The sequence below is a fragment of the Caretta caretta genome, chromosome 5, assembly GCF_965140235.1.
Source record: "Caretta caretta isolate rCarCar2 chromosome 5, rCarCar1.hap1, whole genome shotgun sequence".
NCBI lineage: Eukaryota > Metazoa > Chordata > Testudines > Cheloniidae > Caretta > Caretta caretta.
Window position 1 is genome coordinate 103,846,660 of NC_134210.1, and position 26,842 is coordinate 103,873,501.

The 26,842-nt window shown below is 43.1% G+C and overlaps 2 protein-coding genes and 1 long non-coding RNA gene across 7 annotated transcripts in view; 1 reads left to right on the top strand and 2 right to left on the bottom strand.

Annotated features, from left to right (window-relative positions):
- Positions 1 to 26,842, bottom strand: part of SPATA6L (spermatogenesis associated 6 like) — a 202,599-nt gene that overhangs the window by 60,943 nt on the left and 114,814 nt on the right. The window contains exon 13 of one of the 5 annotated variants that reach the window (XM_075128761.1): positions 20,823 to 20,894. The exons of the other annotated variants lie outside the window; for them this stretch is intronic. The gene's annotated coding sequence lies outside the window, so the exon portion shown is untranslated. Of the gene's footprint in view, positions 1 to 20,822; positions 20,895 to 26,842 lie in introns of those variants that run through there. 5 annotated transcript variants of the gene reach the window in all.
- SLC1A1 (solute carrier family 1 member 1) overlaps positions 5,967 to 26,842 on the top strand; it is a 74,381-nt gene continuing 53,505 nt past the window's right edge. The window contains exon 1 of the mRNA XM_048850514.2: positions 5,967 to 6,172. Coding sequence (XP_048706471.1) covers positions 6,082 to 6,172 — 91 coding nt within the window. The 5' untranslated portion in view covers positions 5,967 to 6,081. The remainder of the gene's footprint in view (positions 6,173 to 26,842) is intronic.
- LOC142072208 (uncharacterized) overlaps positions 20,204 to 26,842 on the bottom strand; it is a 630,664-nt gene continuing 624,025 nt past the window's right edge. The window contains exon 2 of the long non-coding RNA XR_012668610.1: positions 20,204 to 20,742. This is a non-coding gene — a long non-coding RNA (uncharacterized LOC142072208). The remainder of the gene's footprint in view (positions 20,743 to 26,842) is intronic.

A 26,842-nucleotide genomic window follows, 5' to 3' on the forward strand; every position in this document is an offset into this window, starting at 1 on the left:
AACTACCCTAACTACAGAGCCAATTTCTGTCATTCTATAATAATAAGATCAATTTTTTAAAAGCCTGTTCATTAGAAAGTTTAAAACATCTCTATTTCACCTGCATAAGTCTCTTTTTAAATGATTCCTTAATTTTGTATGGATGCAGTAAGTTATCCACATTGTGTTCTTAAGTTCATGACCACTGAAGTACAGTTGATGAAGGAGGCAAAATATCTACTGTTTTAGGGTAGCAGGGTTCTATCCTGGCTTGATTAAATCTTGGTAGGAACAGAAAACTAGCAGAATGGAGCAGAAGCAGTGTCCTACAATGGTAAATAAGAGATGCATGGATCTATTCAGTATGATCAAATAGGAATATTTGACATCTCACCAGAAAGTAAAACAGTGAAGAATATTTTATGTTTATATGGCACATTTCTTTCTGAAAGATCCCAAAGCATTCACACATTGTATAGTGTAACGGTTTAGATAATTATAAAGCTGTACAGCACCACTGGAATGCAGCTGCTTCCCAGGTGGCAAAGAATAGCCAATCACCACAGTGCCCAGTACTGAGGACAAGCGCACTGGGGTAAATCCCTATTTCTCACCTCCAAAAAAGTGCTATGAAATCTTACCTCCAATAAAGTGCTATGAAATGTCCACACAAAGAAGCAGACAGGATGTTGTTTTTTCGGGCTTGTGGCACCTTAAAGACTAACAAATTTATTCAGGCATAAGCTTTCATGGGCTAAAACCCAAGAAAGATACTCATACACAGAGAAGACTGTGACGTTACACTCCATATTCTTCATAGAAATATGGTTATGATATGACTATGGCCTAACTAAGATATATTTTATGCAAGATGGATCTTTTAAGGTATTGGAAAGGTTATGATTTATTGAATGTGATTATCCAATTTGTATGCATGTGTCATTTCTGTATATAAAGTTAAGAATATTGATTATGTAACAATTACAGCTGTGTGTGTATTTGGGAAACACCCACCAGACAACCGGTCATCACAGCCTTGATGGGTCTTTAGGAAGAAACAGTAAGACTGTGAAGATACTAATCTCTCTCCTTCCTGAGAGGGGTCCTGGGACATTGCTGTGACAAGATCACCTGATACAAAGTGCCATTTTGGACACTGCTGGTACTTTTCCTTGGTAGGGGGATGGGGATCAAACAAAGGTTTCCTGCCTTTTAATCTGGACTCTCTTCCATTGCCTACCCAAGAAGAAGGGCTGCTGCAATTATCTGAAGGGACAAAGGAATCAACCTGAGGGGAAAGGCAGGGGTGAGTCCAGACTGAGACGGGGGTCCAGTCTGTAAGAAGAAATAACTGGAACTCTAAACTACAGAAACTGTGCAACTCGCCTAAGATAACATTTAGGGTGAGAAATTACTTCTTGAAACCAGTCTCTTTAAGATCTTAAGCTTAGTATGCATGTTTTGTTTTATTTGCTCAGTAATCTGCTTTGTTCTGCTTGATATCCCTTATAATAATTTAAAATCTGCCTTTTATAGTTAATAAATTTGTTTTGTTTATTATCAAACCCAGTTTGTGCAATTTCTAACTGGGGAGGGGGGGCAAGAAGTTGTGCATATCTCTCTTCACATTGAGGGAGAGGGTGAATTTTTATGAGTTTGCACTTTCAAGATCTTTCTATACAGCGCAAGACAATATACCTTTGGGTCTGCACTTCAAGGGAGGTGGGCACCTAAGTGCTGGGGCAAGTCCCTTAAGCTTAGTCTTCCCAGAGCTGATCTCAGTGTCTGTGTCTTTCTGCAGCTGGGTTTGACCCTCCCTGTGTGTGTGCTAGAGGAGACCTAAGAGCCTGGCTCAGCAAGACAAGGTAAAGGGAGCCAGGCTGGCAGAACAGGAGGGGCTCAGTGAAACCCCAGAACAGCAGGTGGCATCCCAGAATGGGGGTCCAACCTGTCACAGTGGCATAGTCAAGCAGGATAGTGTGCACAGCTTATTGCCCTGAAACACCGGTGGTGGTTTTAAGTGTGTTGGCTAGAGAACAGACAAAGTGGTTACTGGTTTGTTATTTTCTTTTTGATTATTTCGGGTAAGGGAAGTAGAGGCAGAAAATCAGCAAGATGAGTGAAAACAGTACAATGAGTCTGGGGACATTGCTGAATGTTTCATCACCTTTGAGAGGCTGTGTATGCTCCATGCAATTCCTGAGGATCAACAGATGACCACTTTGGTTGCAAAGTTGACTGGGAGAGCTCTGGACATATTCAATAAGATGCCAATTGGTGATGCTTCCAATTATGGTAAATTTAAGGAATTGGTTTTAAAACCGTTTCGCATTACACCTGAGATTTATGGAGTAAAATTTAGAAGCCTTAAGGGAGGGGTTGGATTAAGTAATGTGGCTTATGTGAACCAACTGAGAGATCTACTGGACAAGTGGGCAAAGGGAAAAGGTATTACAAGCTTTGAAGCTATGTGTGATTTGGTTGCTCAGGAACAGTTACTGAATATGTCTAATGATGATGTAAAACAGTGTTTATGAGATAAAAAGGTAGAGATGGTCGAAGAACTTGCAACTTTTGCAGATAAATTTGAACAATCCCAAGCACCTATTAGGAATAAATCACAGGCAGAGGCGTTTAAGTTTGGTGGGAAGCAAGGTCCCTGTTTTACCCCTGGGAAGAAGGAGGGTATATGGGAGGCTGGACACTCACTGCCCCAAGTTCACTCCTCCAGTCATCATCACACTGAGGGAGAGGGCAAATTTTTATGAGCTTGTGCTGTGCAAATATTTTTTTTTCAGTGCAATACAATATAACTTTGAGTCTGCACTTCAAGGGAGGTGGGCACCTGAGTGCTGGGGCAAGTCCCTTAAGCTAAGCCTTCCCAGAGCTGATCTCAGTGTCTGTGTCTTTCTGCAGCTGGGTGTGGCCCTGCCTATGTGTGTGCTAGAGGAGGTTTAAGAGCCTGGCTCAGCACGACAGGGTATAGGGAGTCCAGGCTGGCAGAACAGGTGGGCTCAGTGGTATCCCAGTACATCAGGTGGCACCTTAAAGTGGGGCAAACTGTCACAGAGACATAATGGATCAATTTATTTTCCTCAGAACTGGGAGTTAGCTCTACCAAAATTTAAATGTTTGATTTCAGGGAGCATAGTACAGTATTCTAAATGTAAACAGCTATTTCCTCCAGCTCGAAGGAAGAGTAGTGGAATATAGATCAAATAGCCATGCATAGAGAAAAGGTACATAAACAGAAAGGCTTGCTTCCTTTTTCTGACTCTTGGTAACCTTGAGGCTGGTTTAGTCAATACCCCTGTGCAAAGTGGGTGCAAAATTCAATCAAATCCCACTCCTTCACTCACTGATGGTGGAGATAGTGTACATCCATGGTGTACAAGGATAAACTGTCAATGCAAGGAGGAAGACAGTGGCAAACCAGGGCCAGAGTTTCAATGTTCTGCATGGACCTACTCCTCTTGAAGCCAATGGGAGTAAGTTCAGGCCCCATGTGTCTTTTTCTTTTAGGGCAAAAGTCTACATTACAGCGCTACATCAGTGTAGCTGCACCGATACAGCTGTAGCGTGTCTGGTGAAGACACACTATGCCGATAGGAGAGCGCTCTCCCGTCAGGATAATTACTCCACCTCAGCAAGAAGCAGAAGCTATTTTGGCTGGAGAGAATCTCCCACCGACAGTACTGGTATGGACAGCGCAAAACTTGCATCGCTTGGGGGGAGGGGCTTTTTCACACCCTTGAGTGAAATAAATTAGATCAACTTAAGCGGTAATGATGACCTGCCCTCAGTCTTTTCTTTTATGTCAAATCGCACTATATAGTACATGCTTATAGCAAAAACTATAAATTAGTTAGTGTCTTCATCCTTTACTTAACTATTTTTTGTTCCAAATTGTATTTGTTTTGCTCCTTCTTTGTTTTTATAACACAAGTATTCTGCCAGCTTTCATTTTAAATTGTCTATAAACTTTTTTATTTTTAATTAAACTAACATGATACTTATTAATCTATTTCCTTTTGAATGATGAACCTGCAATAAAGTTAGTTGCGAAATTTCCATCTAAATTAAATAGATGATAAAACAGATTTCCCCCCAAAAAACCCTAAGTTTTCTGCCTTCCAACTAGTTCTCCCACATAATCATTAATCTGTTCTGCCTGGGAGTAGCAAATCTTCCAAAATTTATACTGGAAAAGTTTGTAAGTTACAATGTCTAATTTAAACAAATAACAAGAATAGTAGTAATTTGCCACCTCACATTCTGCACCACTACAGTTGAATCATTAGAAGATTCGGCCTGATGGTAGCATCCACCGTCTTTCCTATACTTGCCAACTGACTTAAACAAAATTGGAAAAACAAGCCAGAACCAATATATTTACAAACATATATTAGAGGAAGCCTTCCCATAGTCCCACTAGGCATGGGATCGTATTAGTACATGCAATAATCATGCTTACAACACAGAATATTTTGCCCTTTTTTCTATTACAGTGTCAACATATCACATGAGAAAGTGAATAATATTTCTTCAGACTTCTAATTTTTAAACTTACTAGGATAAAATCCCAGTAGAAAGTCCTATGGCTCTTTCTTTTCCCTTCTCTTCTCCCCAACTTTTTCTGACACAAATGATGGAGCAGAGTATTTCACCACATTTGGAAAGCTTCCTTACTTAGTGAAGCATTCCATAGGTAAGAACAAGTTACACCAGGAGTGAAGGTAAAGGAAAACCCGCACCCATTGTAAAGGAAAACCCCCACCCACTCAAAGACTGCTCATATTTTGCATGTCCAGTATACACAATAACTTTGCGTGGGTGTGGCACACTCCTCTCTCTGCCGCCAGTGCCTCCACTGCAGACAACTGCAGGCAGGAGTTGCTAGAGCTAAGCTTGCCATTGGTAATGGAGTGCAATATATAAATATGAGCAGTCTTTGAGTGGGTGGGGGTTTTCCTTTACCTTCACTCCTGGTGTAACTGATTGTTCCCTATGGATGGATGTAGTAGTACTGCACTGTGTTGACCACTTGGTCACCAGAAGTGCTCTACAGCCAACACTCACGTAATCACTGTGTGTCACTAGGCTGGGTCAGACTCTTGGGTTATATCTACACTGCAATTAGACACCCATGGCTGGCCCATGCTTTAATTACAGTGTAGAGTTAGGGCTTGGGCTGGAGTCCGAGCTCTGGGACCATCCCAGGATCCTAAAGTCCAGGCTCCTGAACATCTACACGGCAATTAAACAGCTCCTTAGCCCAGTGCCAGGAGCTGGAGTCAACAGTCAGCTGGCAAAGGCCAGCACATGTGACTAATGGCAGTGCAGACCTATCCTTAGACAGGACAAGCCAGCCTTAGGAAAATGTTTACTGTTTTCCCCTAGTCCAGCTCACTGACATGGCCTTTAAGACATGTCCCTATTTTTCTTCCCCAGAAAGCCAATGCAGGTGTAAAGGCCAGGGGTAGAAGGGGGTTGAGAGGTCTGGAAGGGGTGGGGGAAGAGAAGTGGAGAGATTTGTGAGCAGAGGAGGAGAGGCTGGGGGGATGGGACACCAGAGAACTTCCCTGGGTGCCCCTAACTTCTCCGGCCAGTCTGTATAACTTACAGCAGGCAGCTGTCCCAGAGGCGGAGGGGCTGTCCCCGGTGGGCGCTTGGGCTGTGTGACCTTGGGCAGGCCCCCCAGTTTGCCCCTCGGGGGAGAATGACACAGGGCCTCCTTTGGCAGCAGCTGGGAGAGGCGCAGGCTGCGTCGGAGCGAGGAGCGCCCCCCGGCGGGAGAGGCAGCACAGCCTCCGCGCCCAGCAGCCTCCCCGCCTCCTGTCAGGGGGCGCCTGCGTGCAGGGCTGGCGAGGCGGGAGCGCGGCCAGGTGTGTCTGTCTCTTGCCTCCGCCCCACGCTCCCTCCTCCCGCGCCGGGGAGTCGCAGAGCGCGGCAGCAGCGGCAGCAGCCACACGGGCGGAGCGGCAGCGGCAGCGGCAGGAGGAGGCGCCGAGCTCCCAGCGCAGCAGCTCGCCCAGTGCAGCAGCCGCCGCCGAGCCCCGCGCAGCGCGCACACCCCGCCGCAGCTCAGCCGGTGCCGCCGCGATGGCGAGGAAAGGCAGGAGGGGCTGCGACTGCCAGCGCTTCCTGAGGAACAACTGGCTGCTGCTCAGCACGGTCTGCGCCGTGGTGCTGGGTGAGTGGGGCCGGGCAGCCGGGGCTGGGGGAGCTGCGGCATCCTCCGGGGCTGGGACAGGGAGGATGCTGCTCCCAGCCGGGCGGGCAGGCAGCAGGGTGATTTCCGCGGCCCAGCAGCAGGGACCCCAGCCCCACCTCTCCCTCCATCTAGTCCTCCTCTGTCTCGTGGCTCAGGCCTGCTCTTAATCGTGGTCTTCCAAATTTGGGGGGGAGGGTGGCGGATAAAGAGCCGCTCTATCTAACAATCCCCCATCCACGCAGCCATCCGATTCCTCTCCCCCCGCCCCAAGTATCTCCCTTTGGGGCTTTCTGGAGCATGTCTCCGTGGAAACAGCAGCAGGAGAATCAGCATCCTAGTTTAGCCAGGCAGCGGCACGTTTGTGATGATGGTGATGAATGTTACCATCTCGCAGCGCAGCAATCCGATTACCGTATTTTACGTTCACACGGGGAGTGTGTGTGTGTGTGTGGGCGGGCCAGTGCTGGAATGCCGGTAATGACAAGGATGCATTTCTATAGCGCTGCCTACCAAGGGGCCCTATCCTGCGTTCCTTATGCACCAAAAAGCTACTAGTAAAATCAAGGGAGCTGTGGGTACACAAGGAATGGAAGATCAAGGCTCTAAAAGTCCCCCTGAATGTCTGGCATCGACACATTTGTGCTTTAATTCGCCATCCTGGCATATATCAGGGATAATGTCCCCCCCACCCCCTTCTCCAAGATGGAGAGTTCTTTCACTGTAATTATTTACAGGGGCAGACACTTCAATCTCATGTAGGCAGGCTCTCTTTCAGCTGCGACTTGCCTCACTGTAAAATAAATAAATAGAAGACCCTCAGTGGTTTTTTCCTGCCGGGATTTGCTAAATAATTAATTTGCCATCTCATTTACTTGACAGACTGTATGGTGGATTGTTAGAAGTGTAAATTACTCTTATGTAGCCAATGCACTTCTAATAAAATATTAACACCTATTAATGCCAGAAACTTAAAATAATAATAATTTGAGACAAATTAATGTTAGACTGAATAAACATTTTTCTGTTCCTACATATTGGCTTTCTTATTGGTTAAACTGGTTTTCAGTGTTAACGACAGAATATAATCATTACACTATAAAATAAAACCACAGCTTGAACTTTGCTGTTCTGCTTGTTAAAAATAGAAGTTTTATGCAAATTAAATAAACCAATTGCTGTTATAGCCACAATTAGAAATAGAATTGTGGGGGAGAAGTAGTATTATGGACAGTCCTAATTTGATATCATACTTATCTCCCTTCCCCCCCACAGCCTTTTCTGTTACTTCATCACCGTCTCCAATATTTATGCCACAAACTTTGAATAAAAATATAATTAATAATACGCCTCTGAATTTTTTTCAATCTGACAGGAAAAATCTGCAGACTTCTGTATTAATGGGGGTTTAAAATATCATGGGACTGTAATGCTCATTAGTGGTATCAGACTGATAAACCCTACAAAATTGAAGTCATTTGTGTATCCACACCACAGGTGCAACACACTGCAAGCAGCTTCAGCATACAGACTTGTCAGCATGCCTCAAATCTGACAAGAGAGACCTCCTATAGATAAAGAGGGGAGTTCATTCTCAATGGCCATTCAGTGTTAGGCCTGTAGGCGGAGGCTGTCAACAAAGATGCAAACAGTGGTGGTGTTTTTTGTATTTGGACATCTGCCTATCCAGGTTACAGGCCACTGAACTTTTGGTAATCTCTGATGCTTAGTTTGTGCCAACATCCTGCAGTAAAAAATTCTGCTTTTTGTTACCAATCCAATGTGCCATCTAGTGCCCTGTAAAGTGGTTTCAAATGGATTTCAATATTTTAGGGATGGATAATAATTTTTTTTCCCCCTGAGGAAAAATGGCACAAATTTCTGCAAATCAGAGAATGTGACCAGAGTGGCTGAAAGGGTGGTTATTCAAGTTTTGGATGACACATTTAAAGATATTTTTGCATGAAATATAATATTTGTCACTGGCATATCTCCTGCCTGTTTTCTTCTGGTTATTATTTTATGACTTTTTAGATGAGGACAGCATCCTTTACTTTTTTGCTCCTACACGGATATGTTGCTTCCATTGTTTTGTTACTTACATTTGCCTTTGGACATTTTTTGTTTTTTTCAGATTAATTACTAAATGATTTGAAGTGTGTGTGTGTGTGTTTTGGGGGGGGAGATGATTATTATTATTTTGTAACTCTCCCCATACTATAATCTGGAAGTAAAATCAGTTTATGTCCTCATGCATATTTTTGTGTGTGTGTATGTGTTGTCATCTAAGGGCTAGATTTGCAAAATAGCTGTGCTCAGTTAGGCATCACAATAAATGGCCAGATTTTGAAAAGAGGTCATTACACTGGATGCTGAGCTCTTTTGAAAATCTGGCCCTCAAGGACTACATACACCACCACTATTTATTATTTTTATTATTATCCATACACAGTTGTTGTTCTCAGATGTGTTTTTCATGAACTGGACTAGTTATTTCCTAACTATAGAAATGCTACCGAACAATATTCAGGTTTCAGAATAGCAGCCGTTTTAGTCTGTATTCGCAAAAAGAAAAGAAGTACTTGTGGCACCTTAGAGACTAACCAATTTATTTGAGCATAAGCTTTCATGAGCCATAGCTCACTTCATTCAGTGGAAATGCATCCGATGAAGTGAGCTGTAGCTCATGAAAGCTTATGCTCAAATAAATTTGTTAAACAATATTCATTTTCACATTAGCTTCAACAAACAGAACTGAAATTTATGGCCTGACTGCAACCCCAGGTAAGCAAAATGCCTGCTAACTCCAAGGGGAGTTATACAGTGCAAGAGTTGAATGGGGTGCCAAAACATTGAGGTTGAGTGACGTCGGAATTATGGGGAAGACTTTCAAATTACAAATAGAGGATGGGAATGCAAATGCCCTATGTGCCTTTGAAAATCAACAAACTGGAACCTTAGTATGTTTTTTTGATTAGTTACAAAATGACACAATATTAACAGAGTAAATCAGCTTGAGATAAAGCTATCTTAATCTTCAGGAACAAAGTTGCCTATTGCAACAAGCTGCATGTTATCTCCTATATTTCTACTGTTTCTCAGTGGTGGTATAACTTATATACCACAACATCAATAAAACCCTTTTCAGAACAATTTAATTTAATTACATGTCATAATAAAATGTCATTTGCTTATTACAGTCTGAGAAGTGTTTGCAATATACCAGTGGTTCTCAAACTTTTTTTACTGGTGATTCATTTCACATAGCAAGCCTCTGAGTGCAACCCCCCTAATAAATTAAAAACACATTTTTATATATTTAACACCATTATAAATGCTGGAGGCAAAGCAGGGTTTGGGGGTGAAGGCTGACAGCTCGCAACCCTCCCCCCCAAGTAATAATCTCATGGCCCCCTCAGGGGTCCCGACCCCCAGTTTGAGAACCTCTGCAATATACCAAAACTCCATAAGTCTCAGAATTGTAAGCCCTTCTTAATTAAATTAGCATACATACTGATTTTGTGCATTCTAGAGCACACAATTTAGTTAGGAAATAGCTTTTTTCTTTATGAAGATGGTTAGTTTGTAGGAGGAGTATAACATCCCATAGAGAGGAAGAGAATATAATTCAGAGATCATTCTGATGATTGAAAAAATACCCGGCTTTTATAGAAAACTATATATATGGTAAGGGATGGATATGAAGAATACTGCAAATTACTCAAAAGAATGTTTAAATTGTTAAACTATTTGGGGAAGGCTCAGATGCTCTAGCATTTATGGTGGTTTGATATAGCTTTTGCCCATCATAACTAAGGAAGATAAGTAAGCTAGAGAACAATATCATACTCATCTCTGGAGATTAAAAACAAAAACAAGAAAGGTTCAAGATTCTGGTGGGATTTTCTTCTGCACACTTGTAATATAATATGGGAAGCATTTAATTATGTGCCTGAGCTATTCATCTTTTCATATGAATAACATTTTTCATTTTTAAGAACCCATCTTATGTACTTTGGAATTTTTTAAATTTTTTTTTTACAATCTGAAAACAGATTTATGATCTGTGGTTTAAGATTTATGCAAAAAGTATTTTGTAAGCCTGATGTTGTTTTGTGTGTGGGTACATCCATCTGCATTAACTGAAGAGTAAGAATAAGGATTTTTTTAAAAAAGGATTTCTGTTCAGAACTGTTTGTTCTTAGTTTCTAAGAAATACTGTGTGCATTCAGTGAAATAACATGGACAACATGCTGTAATTTTTCAGATATTTCAAGTAGAAGAACTTTTTGGAACAATTTTGGTTGGATTTTTTATGTTTTAGTTTTTATTTGAAAATGACCCTTTGAATAAAAACAACAGACTGAAGTGATTATTTAGAAAGAATACATTTTCTGGACTGGCTTACAGCTTTACAATCCAGACTGAGCAAAGGGCAAGAGCAGAGAAGGGACTGAACTGTCTCTCTGAGTGTCATGCTTGTGACTTTGAAATTTCCTTTCAACAAAAATTTGTGTGTGTAAAATGCAAATGTTCAAGGAAAGAGCACAAGACTGGCCAAAGTGAATTCATTTATAAATTCAAAAGAAAGTTCACAGAAATTTTTAGTTTGTTTCTGTAGGTGAACCAAAGAGTTAATGCAGGTCAGATATCCTCTCTCCATTTTAGCATTTCATATTTCTTTGCCAGGGTAAGCAGTTGTCAATAGTGCAACCTCATGGTCATTTGTGTTGTCTAATTGCAAGGCTACACAAAGATGTAGGTAAGCAAGTTAACCTAGAACACTACAATTTTATTTATAGAAAGAAAAGGAGTACTTGTGGCACCTTAGAGACTAACCAATTTATTTGAGCATGAGCTTTCGTGAGCTACAGCTCACTTGTGTTTGGGCACCTGACATTATATATTTAGTTATTTAACTAACCAAGAATAAAAGGCAATCTGTTCTAATTCACTCCTGAACTTGAGAGTGAAAAACAGCCCTTCCCCTCCATCCCCACCATCTCCTGCAACATACACTAAATAAAGAGAGGCACCAAGCATATTAACTAAAGAGAATGCAGTCATTTTGTTTGGAGGACTTTTAAACAAGCAACTGTCCCACTCACCCCCTCCAAATTGTACATCTGCTTAAGAATCAAAGCAACATTGACAGGTCAAATTTGTCCCAAATGTAGATTTTGTAAATAAGATTTTACAGAACTGAAGGCAATAGCGAAAGAACCTATAAAAGAAAATGACCAGACTATTTTCATTCTCTAACCCTAGAGAAAATCAAAAGTAAACAAAGAGCATCCATGATGGAAGTCGCTGTTAAAAATCCTTTCACTTCTCAAACTGTAACATTATATGGAACATGGCCAAGCAGATTTTTAAAATATGATCACTATATTGACAGTGCTGCCTGTCGACGGGACTGTGGATGGCAAGATTCCCTTTCCATGGTCAATGTGCTATCCCATTTACCAAAATGACTGTAACCACTGCATTTGTAAGAGGTGGGGAATAGTGTTTCTGTACTCTGCCATTAACTCCCTTCTTTTCTCCAGGCTACATCTGCCTATTCACTTAGACTACTTCCTGAATTCCCAAACAGAACTCAGACTACAGTGATGGCCACTAAATAGTTAACATTTTCTTACTGTCACCACATGTGAGGAAAGGTGATGATCAAAGAAGGCCAAAACACATGGCAGGGGTTAAAGAAGAGCTGGGAATGGGGTGTGGTAGGGTTTAGGGAAGTAACAGGAGCTGTCCATGGTGGCTAGGGAGGCACAGCAATGGTAAAGAGACAGAAAATGGGAAGGGGGACAAGAGTTGAGGAAGCGGAGGAGGGGAAGGCAGCATGATAAGGGAGAATATAATTGATGGGGAGAGAAGGTTGAGTCAATCGCCATGGGAGCAGGGACGAGTGCAGAGAGAAGAAGACATGCTTCTCTGCAGAGCACTTGTTAGCCAGAACCATGGAATCCTGTCAGAGGGGAAAAAACAAAGAAAACTAGATTGAGAATCCCTAGTTCATGTAGCCTGAAAGGCGTCTCCATGCTGGAGGCAGGAGAGAAATGAGCTCATTGAAGGCCTGATCCTGCACCATTGAAGCTAATGGGAATTTGGTCATTGATTTCAATGAGCATGAGATCAGAGTCTTAGCTTGTCCAATCTCTTTATGGGAAGCATTACATCACTAGTGCCATGTCTGTTTTCCCACCTTCATCTCCTGGGAGGAGGGTATGTGCTAGGAGAAGAGACATTGGAGTAAATAAAAACAATCTAATTAATGAATTGCAGAGCTATAATTCCTGCTCAGGATTTAAATTATTATACAAACTACAGGAGCCCCATTTCTGTTTTTTACAGTGTCACTTCAGTAGTATCATAGGCCCAAATTCACCATTTCCCACTATTTAGTCTAAAATTAAAATATGATTATTTTATATTTCATAGTACTGACATATGTCTGTCTGATATAGTACAAAAATACAATAAAAGAACAGTAAGGCTGCAAAATCAAGCACTCAGCAATTAGGAAGTGCCAGAAGTAAAGCTGCTTGTGCAACTTTAATTTGGCCTCCTTGTGTGTATGCATTGTGCTACAGTCTTTAATTACACAATAACTTATTACTATTTCCCCTGGACCCCTGTCTCATTCAGTGCACAGGATGGATGGTAAGTTCTTAATGAGTAGAGAGTCAATATGTTATTGTCTTTTCATTGAATAATGTCTGACCCCTTCGCTTATTTACTGCACAGTATTCAAACCCTGCTCTGAAGGCCGAATTAATAATTTTCTCATGGGTTATTCCATAGCGCTGATTGTAGTATCTCAGTGTTTCACAGACATTACTTTATTTTCACACCGCAATGAGATAAGGGGTGATATTATCCCAATTTTACAGATGGACAACTGATGCACGGAGGTTAAATTGTGGGTGCTCAATTTAAGAACCTTAGGACTCAGTTTTGCAGAGTACTTAGCATTATATAGCACTTTGTATAATCAAAGCATAGCTCCCATTGTCTTCAGTTGCAGAAGTGAGTCCTCAGCTACCTGACATGGAAAATTACAACATTAACAGTTAAAATTTGGCAAAGTTATAAGCAACTGAAAATAGGGCCTTATACTGAGAAGTGTCAGGAACCCTTAATAACAGACAGAGTCAGACAAGGGATAATCTGTGGGATAATGATGATGATGAGACCTCATCTTTCAGGGATAAGATTACTAAATAGATGGTGTGGTTTCACATCACTTATTAAACCTCCATTTTCCGTTGGCCAATTAGTCACTCTTTGTAGGCATACATATTTTGTCCTGAGATCTTCCTGACACAGTTTAGGAAGGCAGCAAGGCAGTCCCTGGTATCAAAAAGGTCGAGAAACGCTGTATCTAATAAAGGAAGGAAGTATTACAATGAGGAAGTTTACTTTTAGAGTAGCTGTGTAACTTCACCAACTCATTTATGAGTATGGCTCTGTGTCTGTCACAGAGGTCATGGGTTCCACGACTTTATGACCTCTGTGACTTCTGCAGCAGCCAGTGCAGCTGGCACCGGGGCTGCCCAAGCAGATGAGGAAGCCCCTGAGCCAGTTGCACCAGCTACCTCTGGGGCAGTTTGGGTATGGGAGGAGGTTCAGGGCTGGGGGTTGGGGTGCAGGGCAGTGCTTACCCTGCAGCTCCTAGGCAGAGGGGCCAGGGGGCTCTGCATGCTGCCCCTGCCTGGAGGCACCACCTCCACAGCTCCCGTTGGCTGTGGTTCATTGCAAATGGGAGCTGTGGGGCCGGAACTCATGGCAGGGGCAGCGTGTGGAGCCCCCCGGCCTTCCCTCCCCCACCCCACCAGGAGCTGCAGGGACATGCCGGCCGCCAGTTGCGCGGAGCCCGGTAGGGAGCCTGCCAGCCCTGCTAACCTTCCTCCACCCCCAGTAGGGGGTCCTGGACTATGCGCCACCACCCACCTCCTCCCCAAAACCAGCAGGGGTCCCGGGACACCCCCCCACAGCACCTCCAGACTTACCCCCCACAGCACCGGTGGCCCCCCCATCCCAAGTTTTAGTTAGGGGTATATAGTATATAAGTCATGGACAGGTTGTGGGCTGTGAATGTTCGTTTACTGCCTGTGACCTGTCCATTGCTTTTACTAAAAATACCTGTGACTAAAACGTAGCCTTATTTATGAGATAGGAAGCACAAAAATTCCACTTTGATTTGGGAAGGGTTAAAGGTAAAAAGAAAATTAACCCCTCTGTAGCTGCAAGTGATGGGGGTGTCTAGCCAGTCAGCAAGACTCTCCTCAACCTCAGTCCTTTAAGATGATGATGTGTCAACAGGCACTTGAGAATGCGTACAACTTCTGATTATTTCTTTATAGAGCAACCTTTACTTTGCTGTTATCAATATTTTTATCATTTATTTTTACTACCGTTGTGCCCAGAGCTCCCAAGCAAGATCAGGGTCTCAGTGTGCTGGGTGCTATATATACACCTGGTAGAAGATCTTTCCAGTCCTGAAAAGTTTTCAACCTAGACAAGACAGACAAATGGGTGGAGAAAGGAAACACTATTATTCCCATATTACATATTGGGAACTGAGGCACAAATAGATTAGGGACCTAATCCAGAGCCCACTGAAGTATAAGGGAGATTTTTCATTGACTTCAATGAGCTACAGATCAGACTTTCAGGTTACACAAGGAGTCTATGGCAGATCTGAGAAATGAACCCAGATTTCCTGAGTCCCCATTAAAAGGGGGGAAATCTTGTTAAACAGATGCTGGAGGGAAAAAAAGTGTTTACCTAAGGTTTTGAGGAGAAACACAGCCTTTCTTCAAAGTAAAAACACTAGTTTGGCAATCTTCCATGGGACATGTTCAGTTAAGAAAACACAGTGTGAAAATCTCATTGCCAAGGGCATGAGACTCTGCCTCTGGGTGTAATTGTATCTACTAGGTTTTCTTACAAATGCCACTAATTAAATAGAGAGACAAGATGGGTGAGATGTAGTACCTTTTATTGGATCAACTTCTGTTGGCAAGAAAGACAAGCTTTCAAGCTACACAGAGCTCTTCAAAATTTAGTAGGAGTGCTACGTATTTAATCATTGAAGGGCCTGCTGCAGTAAAATATAACCATGGCTTTATGAGTTGAGCAAGCCCAGAAGGCCATAGATGCTGAATTAGTGGCAGGCCACCTAGGTAGGAAGGGGAGCAATCGACTGTGAAGAAATAGCCTTTTACGTTTGGGCCCCAGAGCCCCATCCAGGGAAAGGATCATTCTGCCATGAATGCTTCCTACACCTGGAGTAAACTCACTGCCTGACCTGATGCTGGGGGTGGAGCTACAGGCAAGTTAAAGCTAAGTCATCTGTTTTCTTTATTTAAAAAACATTTTAAAGCTCTATGTGTGTGTTTTTGAATATGGGGAGCATGGGTTTGTCCCAGCCACTGCCGTCTTGGTGGACGGGAAAAATCCTTTCTGCTCCATCCCTGCTCAGTCTCTCGTGTTTTATTTTTAAAGGTGGGTGAGACTTTTGTCTGTTGTCAGCATCTGTTTAACAAGATTCCCCTCCCACCCACCCCCACCCCCATTTTCCTCCTTCTTTCCAGCTAACAGGAATTGAACTGTTAGCTTGGAATATCTTCATATATTTGGACCCTTTAAAGTTGAGTTGTTCTCTGAAAATTGACTGTAAAAATGGCACAGGGAGATCCATGTCTACATTGCAAACTGGAAAAAAAAAAGTGTGTTCTTAATTTGTGTTAAAATAGCAGTGTTGCCATGTCTTCACTGCTTTTAACTTAGGTTAGTAGTTTGAGTTCAACCTCAGGCTCCCCTACAGGCTTTAACTCGAGCTGCTAACCTGAGTTAAAAGCAGTGAAGACATGGCAGCACTGCTATTTTAACCAAGATAAGAACACCTTTTTTTTTCTTTTTTTTTTCAGTGTAGACATACACCTGGACTTGTACTTTGGCACTAGTAGTAAAATTCTGCAGTCCAAAATCTGACCTCCATGACACCTGTACAAAGCACATTGCCTTCACTGGGGTTGCAAAAGAATAAGAATTTGGACCCGCAGCGGGAACTTAATTGGCAGTTCTCTTGATGATGCATAAGAACAGATAGACTCCATCATACTTTCTCTTAACTGTATTGACTCTGCAGGGTTAACAAGAATAAAAAATACTTCAAATTTATTTTTACTACTCAAGTGAGCAGAGATGACTGAATGTGTACAGGAAGCAAATGAGTTGAGAAATAAGATGACTTTTTCACAGTTACATGTCTAAGCAAGCAGCATACAACTGGAGAAATGCTGAACACTCTTGGGGATCCCACTGGTGTAGTTCCTATGAGAGTAACTGCAACATGGGGGAAGAGACAGCAGCAGAACACTTAACATGGCATCCCTCTTTTGATAGACACTTGGTATTTCCCCTCGAAATGGAAGATAGCCTTCATGTCTGCAATCCCAGGGAGCATACTGGACTCCTTTGGGCAGGCAGCTTCAGATGTAAATTTGGCCTGGAATCTCTGACACAATTTGTAATTTGTAAAGTATTTAGGCTTGGCTTGAGAAACTTTTCTGCTTCAGAGAGATGTAAGGGAAACAAAACAAAACACTATTCTGAAAAAATATTAAGACCTCAGTGTTTCCTATTTCCATTTCCTTGTTCCGTCATCTCTGGGTTCCCCTTTTCTTGGCTGTGGCTCTTTTCTCCTGAACCATTTCTGTGCACTTGCAAAACACAGCATGAAGCACATAAAAAATGAAAAAGGATGAACCATCTTTGGAAACACATTTGTGAAAACTGAACTGTTCCTATTTTTGTCATGAGGACAAAACAAAGAGATTATGATAAAGCAAGTGAATTACTGTCTGATAGGTTCATGATAATGTTGGTTCTCCATTAAACATCTGATATTCACTTCCGTTCTTTAAATCTTCAATTACATCTTTTATTAATTTGGAATTTTTAATGAATGCAAACCAGACATCCTGAGTCAACGATTAGTCTGGAAATTTAATGAGAGGTTTCAGTTTCTTCCTGCTGTGATACTAAGTGTCACACACGCAGTAGTACCTCTTTAAACAGCTGTGATGCTTGTCTCCTTTTCCTTCTCCAAAACTCCATACAATTCAATCCAATTCATTTATACGTAGTAGCACAGAAAGACAGAATCCGTGTTGTGAGTTACAAGACACAGCATCTCTAAAAGAGACTCTGGATTGACTATTAAGACACAAAACAGACTGTGGATGGCTTTATTTCTAAGGGTATGTCTACACTACGGAATAAGGTCGAATTTATAGAAGTCGCTTTTTTAGAAATCGGTTTTATATATTCGAGTGTGTGTGTCCCCACAGAAAATGCTCTAAGTGCATTAAGTGCATTAACTCGGCGGAGTGCTTCCACAGTACCGAGGCTAGAGTCGACTTCCGGAGCATTGCACTGTGGATAGCTATCCCGCAGTCTCCTCTGCCCATTGGAATTCTGGGTTGAGATCCCAATGCCCGATGGGGCTAAAACATTGTCGCGGGTGGTTCTGGGTACATATCGTCAGGCCCCCGTTCCCTCCCTCCCTCCGTGAAAGCAAGGGCAGACAATCATTTTGCGCCTTTTTTCTTGAGTTACCTGTGCAGACGCCATACCACGGCAAGCATGGAGCCTGCTCAGGTAACCATCACCCTATGTCTCCTGGGTGCTGGCAGACGCGGTACGGCATTGCTACACAGTAGCAGCAACCCCTTGCCTTGTGGCAGCAGATGGTACAGTAAGACTGGTAGCCGTCATCGTCATGTCCGAGGTGCTCCTGGCCACGTCGGCTGGGAGCGCCTGGACAGACATGGCGCAGGGACTAAATTTGGAGTGACTTGACCAGGTCATTCTCTTTAGTCCTGCAGTCAGTCCTATTGAACCGTCTTATGGTGAGCAGGCAGGCGATACGGATTTCTAGCAGTCATACTGTACCATCTTCTGCCGGGCAGGCAAGAGATGAGGATGGCTAGCAGTCGTACTGTATCATCTTCTGCCGAGCAGCCATGAGATGTGGATGGCATGCAGTCCTTCTGCACCGTCTGCTGCCAGCCAAAGATGTAAAAGATAGATGGAGTGGATCAAAACAAGAAATAGACCAGATTTGTTCTGTATTCATTTGCTTCCCCCCTCCCCCGTCTAGGGGGACTCATTCCTCTAGGTCACACTGCAGTCACTCACAGAGAAGGTGCAGCGAGGTAAATCTAGCCATGTATCAATCAGAGGCCAGGCTAACCTCCTTGTTCTAATAAGAACAATAACTTAGGTTTACCATTTCTTATTGGAACCCTCCGTGAAGTCCTGCCTGAAATACTCCTTGATGTAAAGACACCCCCTTTGTTGATTTTAGCTCCCTGAAGCCAACCCTGTAAGCCGTGTCGTCAGTCGCCCCTCCCTCCGTCAGAGCAACGGCAGACAATCATTCCGCGCCTTTTTTCTGTGCGGACGCCATACCAAGGCAAGCATGGAGGCCGCTCAGCTCACTTTGGCAATTAGGAGCACATTAAACACCACACGCATTATCCACCAGTATATGCAGCACCAGAACCTGGCAAAGTGATACCGGGCAAGGAGGCGACGTCAGCGCAGTCACGTGAGTGATCAGGACATGGACACAGATTTCTCTGAAAGCATGGGCCCTGACAATGCATGCATCATGGTGCTAATGGGGCAGGTTCATGCTGTGGAACGCCGATTCTGGGCTCGGGAAACAAGCACAGACTGGTGGGACCGCATAGTGTTGCAGGTCTGGGACGATTCCCAGTGGCTGCGAAACTTTCGCATGCGTAAGGGCACTTTCATGGAACTTTCTGACTTGCTTTCCCCTGCCCTGAGGCGCATGAATACCAAGATGAGAGCAGCCCTCACAGTTGAGAAGCGAGTGGCGATAGCCCTGTGGAAGCTTGCAACGCCAGACAGCTACCGGTCAGTTGGGAATCAATTTGGAGTGGGCAAATCTACTGTTGTTGGGGCTGCTGTGATGAAAGTAGCCCACGCAATCAAAGATCTGCTGATATCAAGGGTAGTGACCCTGGGAAATGTGGATGGTCATAGTGGATGGCTTTGCTGCAATGGGATTCCCTAACTGTGGTGGGGCCATAGACGGAACCCATATCCCTATCTTGGCACCGGAGCACCAAGCCGCCGAGTACATAAACCGCAAGGGGTACTTTTCAATAGTGCTGCAAGCTCTGGTGGATCACAAGGGACGTTTCACCAACATCAACGTGGGATGGCCGGGAAAGGTACATGACGCTCGCATCTTCAGGAACTCTGGTCTGTTTCAAAAGCTGCAGGAAGGGACTTTATTCCCAGACCAGAAAATAACTGTTGGGGATGTTGAAATGCCTATATGTATCCTTGGGGACCCAGCCTACCCCTTAATGCCATGGCTCATGAAGCCGTACACAGGCAGCCTAGACAGTGGTCAGGAGCTGTTCAACTACAGGCTGAGCAAGTGCAGAATGGTGGTAGAATGTGCATTTGGACGTTTAAAGGCGCGCTGGCGCAGTTTAGTGACTCGCTTAGACCTCAGCGAAACCAATATTCCCACTGTTATTACTGCTTGCTGTGTGCTCCACAATATCTGTGAGAGTAAGGGGGAGAGGTTTATGGCGGGGTGGGAGGTTGAGGCAAATCGCCTGGCTGCTGGTTACACACAGCCAGACACCAGGGCGGTTAGAAGAGCACAGGAGGGCGCGGTACGCATCAGAGAAGCTTTGAAAACCAGTTTCATGACTGGCCAGGCTACGGTGTGAAAGTTCTGTTTGTTTCTCCTTGATGAAACCCTCCGCCCCTTGGTTCACTCTACTTCCCTGTAAGCTAACCACCCTCCCCTCCTCCCTTCGATCACCGCTTGCAGAGGCAATAAAGTCATTGTTGCTTCACATTCTTTATTCATTCATCACACAAATAGGGGGATGACTACCAAGGTAGCCCAGGAGGGGTGGTGGAGGAGGGAAGGAAAATGCCACACAGCACTTTAAAAGTTTACAACTTTAAAATTTATTGAATGACAGCCTTCTTTTTTTTGGGGCAATCCTCTGTGGTGGAGTAGCTGGTTGGCCGGAGGCCCCCCCACCGCGTTCTTGGGCATCTGGGTGTGGAGGCTATGGAACTTGGGGAGGAGGGCGGTTGGTTACACAGGGGCTGTAGTGGCAGTCTGTGCTCCAGCTGCCTTTGCTGCAGCTCAACCATACACTGCAGCATACTGGTTTGGTCCTCCAGCAGCCTCAGCATTGAATCCTGCCTCCTCTCATCACGCTGCCGCCACATTTGAGCTTCAGCCCTGTCTTCAGCCCACCACTTACTCTCTTCAGCCCGCCACCTCTCCTCCCGGTCATTTTGTGCTTTCCTGCACTCTGACATTATTTGCCTCCACGCATTCGTCTGTGCTCTGTCAGTGTGGGAGGACAGCATGAGCTCGGAGAACATTTCATCGTGAGTGCGTTTTTTTTTCTTTCTAAGCTTCACTAGCCTCTGGGAAGGAGAAGATCCTGTAATCATTGAAACACATGCAGCTGGTGGAGAAAAAAAAAGGGACAGCGGTATTTAAAAAGACACATTTTATAAAACAGTGGCTACACTCTTTCAGGATAAACCTTGGATAGACCAGGGCTAAATTTCACACTAGTGTTGAGGTTTGACAAGCATCCTCAGACTAGAAATATATCTACAGAACAAAAGCAAAGATAATTGAAGTTAAACTCAGTTCCTTTGCTGTCTGACAGCAAGTTCTGAAACTTTTTTTTCAAAGCAAGATTTGTTCATTCATTTGACAAAACGTTTCCCCACCTCTCATGTAAATTGGTTTTGAATTAGGGATGTCAAGCGTTAACCTTAATTAATCACACAATTCAAAAAATCAATCACGTGATTAATCGCACTGTTAAATAATAATAGAATACTAGGGCTGTCAAGTGATTAAAAAAGTTAATCGCAATTAATCACACTGTTAATAAGAGAATACCATTTATTTAAATATTTTTAGATGTTTTCTACATTTTCAAATATATTGATTTCAATTACAACACAGAATATAAAGTGTACAGTGCTCACTTTATATTTATTTTTGATTACAAATATTTCCAAGTAAAAAATAAGAAATAGTATATTTTAATTCACCTAATACAAGTACTGTAGTGCAATCTCTTTTTTATGAAAGTTGAACTTACAAATGTAGAATTATGTACAAAAAAAACCCTGCATTCAAAACTAAAACAATATAAAACTTTAGAGCCACTCAGTCCTACTTCAGCCAATTGTTCAGACAAACAAGTTTGTTTACATTTGCAGGAGATAATGCTGCCCACTTCTTGTTAACAATGTCATCTGAAAGTGAGAACAGGAGTTCGCACGGCATTGTTGTCACCGGTGTCGCAAGATATTTATGTGCCAGATGCGCTAAAGATTCATATGTCCCTTTATGTTTCAACAACCATTCCAGAGGACATGCATCCATGCTGATGATGGGTTCTGCTCGATAACGATCCAAACAGAGTTGACTAATGCATGTTCATTTTCATCATTTGAATCAGATGCCACCAGCAGAAGGCTGATTTTCTTTTTTGGTGGTTCAGGTCCTATAGTTTCTGCATTGAAATATTGCTCTCTTAAGACTTCTGAAAGCACGCTCCACACCTTGTCCCTCTCAGATTTTGGAAGGCACTTCAGATTCTTAAATCTTGGGTTGAGTGCTGTAGCTATTTTTAGAAATCTCACATTGGTACATTTTTTGTGTTTTGGCAAATCTGCAGTGACGGTGTTGATAAATCAAACAACATGTGCTGGGTCATCATCCAAGATTGCTATAACATGAAATATATGTCAGACTGCAGGTAAAACAGAACAGGAGACATACAATTCTCCCCCAAGGAGTTCAGTCACAAATTTAATTAATGCATTATTTTTTTAACGAAAATCATCAGCATGGAAGCATGTCCTCCGGAATGGTGGTAGAAGCATGAAGGGGCATACAAATGTTTAGCATATCTGGCATGTAAATACCTTGCAGTGCCAGCTACAAAAGTGCCATGCAAATGTCTGTTCTCACTTTCTGGTGATATTGTAAATAAGAAGCAGGCAGCAGTATCTCCCGTAAATGTAAACAAAGCTGTTTGTCTTAGCGATTGGCTGAACATGAAGTAGGACTGCTTGGACCTGTAGGCTCTAAAGTTTTACATTGTTTTGTTTTTGAGTGCAGTTATGTAACAAAAAAAATCTACATTTCTAAGTTACTTTTTCACAATAGGGATTGCACTACAGTACTTGTATGAGGTAAATTGAAAAATACTTTCTTTTGTATATCATTTTTACAGTGCAAATATTTGTAATAAAAACTAATATAAAGTGAGCACTGTACACTTTGTATTCTGTGTTGTAATTGAAATCAATATATTTGAAAATGTAGAAAACATCCAAAAATATTTAATAAATTTCAGTTGGTATTCTGTTGTTTAACAGTGTGATTAATCGTGATTAATTTTTTTAATCACCATTAATTTTTTGGGTTAATCACGTGAGTTAACTGCAATTAATTGACAGCCCTATTTTGTACATGAAACTTCAGGCCTAGACCAACGTGCACAGTTCAAACTGATGGGGAATTTGGCCATATAGATTAAGAACTTTATAAGGATTTTTCAATAGAGGGAGATTTGAAAGGAATGACTGTTAGGTGCCTTTCCATGCCATAAAACCCAAAATGGAATAAAGCCACTGAAATTGATGGAACATTCCTGCCCCACCTGAAAAGCAATAAGACCATCAGTAAAATATTTCCTACCACTGATTTCCCACTGACTGTCTAAAACAACCTCTGTAGGACTCCTTGTGCTATTTTCCCATTCCACAAAAATATAAAGACGCCTTCTGTCCATATGCCCCAGTAAACACAGATAATGCACCAATTGAGGCTAATCACAGATACTGTATTTGCATTGTTAATCTACTGTCAAGGTTCCTTCCCCACTCTGAACGCTAGGGTACAGATGTGGGGACCTGCATGAAAGACCCCCTAAGCTTATTCTTACCAGCTTAGGTTAAAAACTTCCCCAAGGTACAAACTTTGCCTTGTCCTTGAACCCTATGCTGCCACCACCAAGCGTGTTAAACAAAGAACAGGGAAAGAGCCCACTTGGAGATGTCTTCCCCCAGAATATCCCCTCAAGCCCTACACCCCTTTTCCTGGGGAAGGCTTGATAAAAATCCTCACCAATTTGTACAGGTGACCACAGACCCAAACCCTTGGATCTTAAGAACAATGAAAAATCAATCAGGTACTTAAAAGAAGAATTTTAATTAAAGAAAAGGTAAAAGAATCACCTCTGTAAAATCAGGATGGTAAATACCTTACAGGGTAATCAGATTCAAAACATAAAGAATCCCTCTAGGCAAAACCTTAAGTTACAAAAAGACACAAAAACAAGAATATACATTCCATTCAGCACAACTTATTTTACCAGACATTGAACAAAAGGAAATCTAATGCATTTCTAGCTAGATTACTTACTAATTTACAGAAGTTCTCAGTCTGCATTCCTGATCTGTTCCTGGCAAAAGCATCACACAGACAGACAGACAGACGCCCTTTGTTCCCCCGCATATTCCAGCTTTGAAAGTATCTTTTCTCCTCATTGGTCATTTTGGTCAGGTGCCAGTGAGGTTATCTTAGCTTCTAAACCCTTTACAGGTGAAAGGGTTCTGCCTCTGGCCAGGAGGGATTTTATTGCACTGTATACAGAAAGGTGTTTACCTGTCCTTTTATTTTTATGACATCTACCTCTTCCTTTTCCAGAAACACTGTAGCATCTGTAGCATTCTTGCATCTGACCCTTGCAAGCAATACCACATCTGATGAATACATATGTTCCCATGCCTTTAATTGCTTTCTAATGCTGAAGGGCAGAACTATAACACAGATAAAAAATTTGCAGAGTCTAATTCATTTTTTTTTAAATTGTTCCTCTTTCCAAGTGTTTCACATTCCATGCTTACTTGTTAGCTTCTTGAGAGACAGAGTGCAACACATCATGTCCATTTACAAAGATTACAAATTATTCAACCCTAACACTTTCACAATATATTGCAAAACAAACTTTTCTCAGACCTCCACATGTTTTAGGAATCACAAGCAACCTGACCCTGCTTAATCAGAACTCCATTTCTAGGTCATCTCTTTGATTTCTCAACGTTGTTGTCTTGATTAGTTGCAGAGTAATAGTTTCTCTACACGTCACTATCTTGTATCTTCAGTTTCTCACTAAACAGCCTTTCCAATCTCAACTATTATAGCCAGAATAAAGGTTTAAAAAAAACAGTTCAGGGTCAAATGAAACATTTTGTTTTGATTTTGAGCGTTGAATGTTTGAATTGTTTTTTCATGACATTAAAGATTTCTAAATAAGAAGCCATTTCCAGGTGAAAAATTAAAACAGCTTATTTAGAACTTGTCAGAAAGAAAATGTTTTTATTTTGTGGGAGAGGTGTTTTTTTAATTTTTTTAAGAAACACAGACAATTTGGTGAAACCCATATGAATTCACAAAATGTTTTGGTGTCACCAAATCTGCATTTTACACTGAAAAATGGTTCGGTCAAAGATTTTTGCCCTGCTGTACTTAGGAGAGGGCAAGTAGATTTGCTAAAAAAAAAAAAAAAAAAATAGTGGATAAGTAGCAGTTGAAGCCATGTGAGTGGAGGAGATTCTCGAAAGAAAGGCTGTAAAGTGAGATGGGAAGAAGACTAAGAACAGAGACAGATGGTGAGTAACTCAAAGCTGATAAGCTCGTCTCCTGCAGACTGGAACCTGGAATAAATATTATGTCTTGAGAAGACCCAGGTTTATAATTTATCAGCTATGTAGTCCTAGTAATCAAGAATAATGACCAAAATAAATTTTAAAAATATCACAGTGAATGACATCAGATTTTTAGAACAACAAAAATAGAGGTCTGAAACCAAGAGGTCACTAGAGTTGTTATCTTGAGCCATCCAAATTAACTCATTATGGGAAGCGAGGAGATCTGATTGTTGAGAAATAAGCATGTTTTTCAGATTATATTTGAAATTATTTTGTAATAAAAACAAAATGTTTATTATTTTGTGGCTATAGATATTTTACTTATAGGGCTTCATTTGTTTTGTTCTATTTTCAGATTGTGTTTGATCTATACAAAGAGTGAAAATGTAAGTCATTGACTTCAGTGGAGGTACATCATGAATGAACTTGGTCCTGGGCAGTGTTCCCATTAATTTTTCCCACCCATGTGTGGAATTAATTTTGTTACGTGCACCAATATGGAGGTGATATGTGGGGGTTGGGGTGCAGGGGCTCTGGGGTGGGGCTGGGGATGAGGGGTTTGGGTGTGGGAAGGGGCACCAGGGCTACGGTGAGGAGAGAGGACTCCGCCCAGCTCTCTCTTCCCACAGCAATACCTGGGCTGTGAGAGAGAGGCACCTCTCCGCACCATGGCAGCTCCGGGGTTGGGGCTGCAGGATAGGCACCGCTTCCCTGGCCCCAGCAGATCCAGGCCGGGGCTGGGCTCTGGCCAGGGGAGGGGCGCTCCAGCTGGGCCAGGCCACTCCAGTTGCACCTGGGTCCACGCTGCCCTGGCTGCGGCTAGGGCCAGGCTCCGGTCGCACCTGGGTCCATGCTGCCCCAGCCGCACCTGGGTCTGGGCTGGGCCGGGCCGTTCTGTCTGTACTTGGGTCTGGTCCAGGCCGGGCCACTCCTGGGTCACCCCGAGCTACGCCTGAGTCCAGGCCGTGGCTGGGGCTGGGCTGGGCCACCCTGCCAGGACCGGGCACCCCGGCCATGGCAGGTTGGGGGCCTGGCTAGGTTGGGGCCGGGGGAGGGGCGCCCCTCCCCTGGCCAATCCCCGGCCACAGTAGGTCCCCAGGTGGGTTCCCTGAACACCTGCACAGCGCTAAATATGCTGCTGCATGGCCGCGCCACTTACAGGAAACTTAAGTCCTGGGGTCAGTTTTGTTCAACATCTTCATTAATGATCTGGATGATGGGATGGATTGTACCGTCAGCAAGTTTGCGGATGACAGTAAGCTGGGGGAGAGGTAGCTATGCTGGAGGGTAGGGATAGGGTCCAGAGTGACCTAGACAAATTGGAGGATTGGGCCAAAAGAAATCTGATGAGGCTCAACAAGGACAAGTGCAGAGTCCTGCACTTAGGAAGGAAGAATCCCATGCACTGCTACAGGCTGGGGACTGACGGGCTAAGCGGCAGTTCTGCAGAAAAGGACCTGGGGATTACAGTGGATGAGAAGCTGGATATGAGTCAACAGTGTGCCCTTGTTGTCAAGAAGACTAATGGCATATTGGGCTGCGTTAGGAGAAGCACTGCCAGCAGATCAAGGGAAGTGATTATTCCCCTCTATTCGGCACTGGTGAAGCCACATCTGGAGTATTGTGCAGCCGGGAGGCAGGGCATGGGGGAGTGGATCTCTGGGGACCTGGGGCGGGTGCTGGGCTGTGAGGGAGCGGGGAAGATCTGTATGTTGAGGCACTAGGGAATGGGGGTTCTGGGCAGTTGTGGTGGGGCTGTGGGCAGGGGGGCACCGGACAGGGGTGGTGGCGTGCAGGGCACTGTGCATTAGTGGCAGGGTC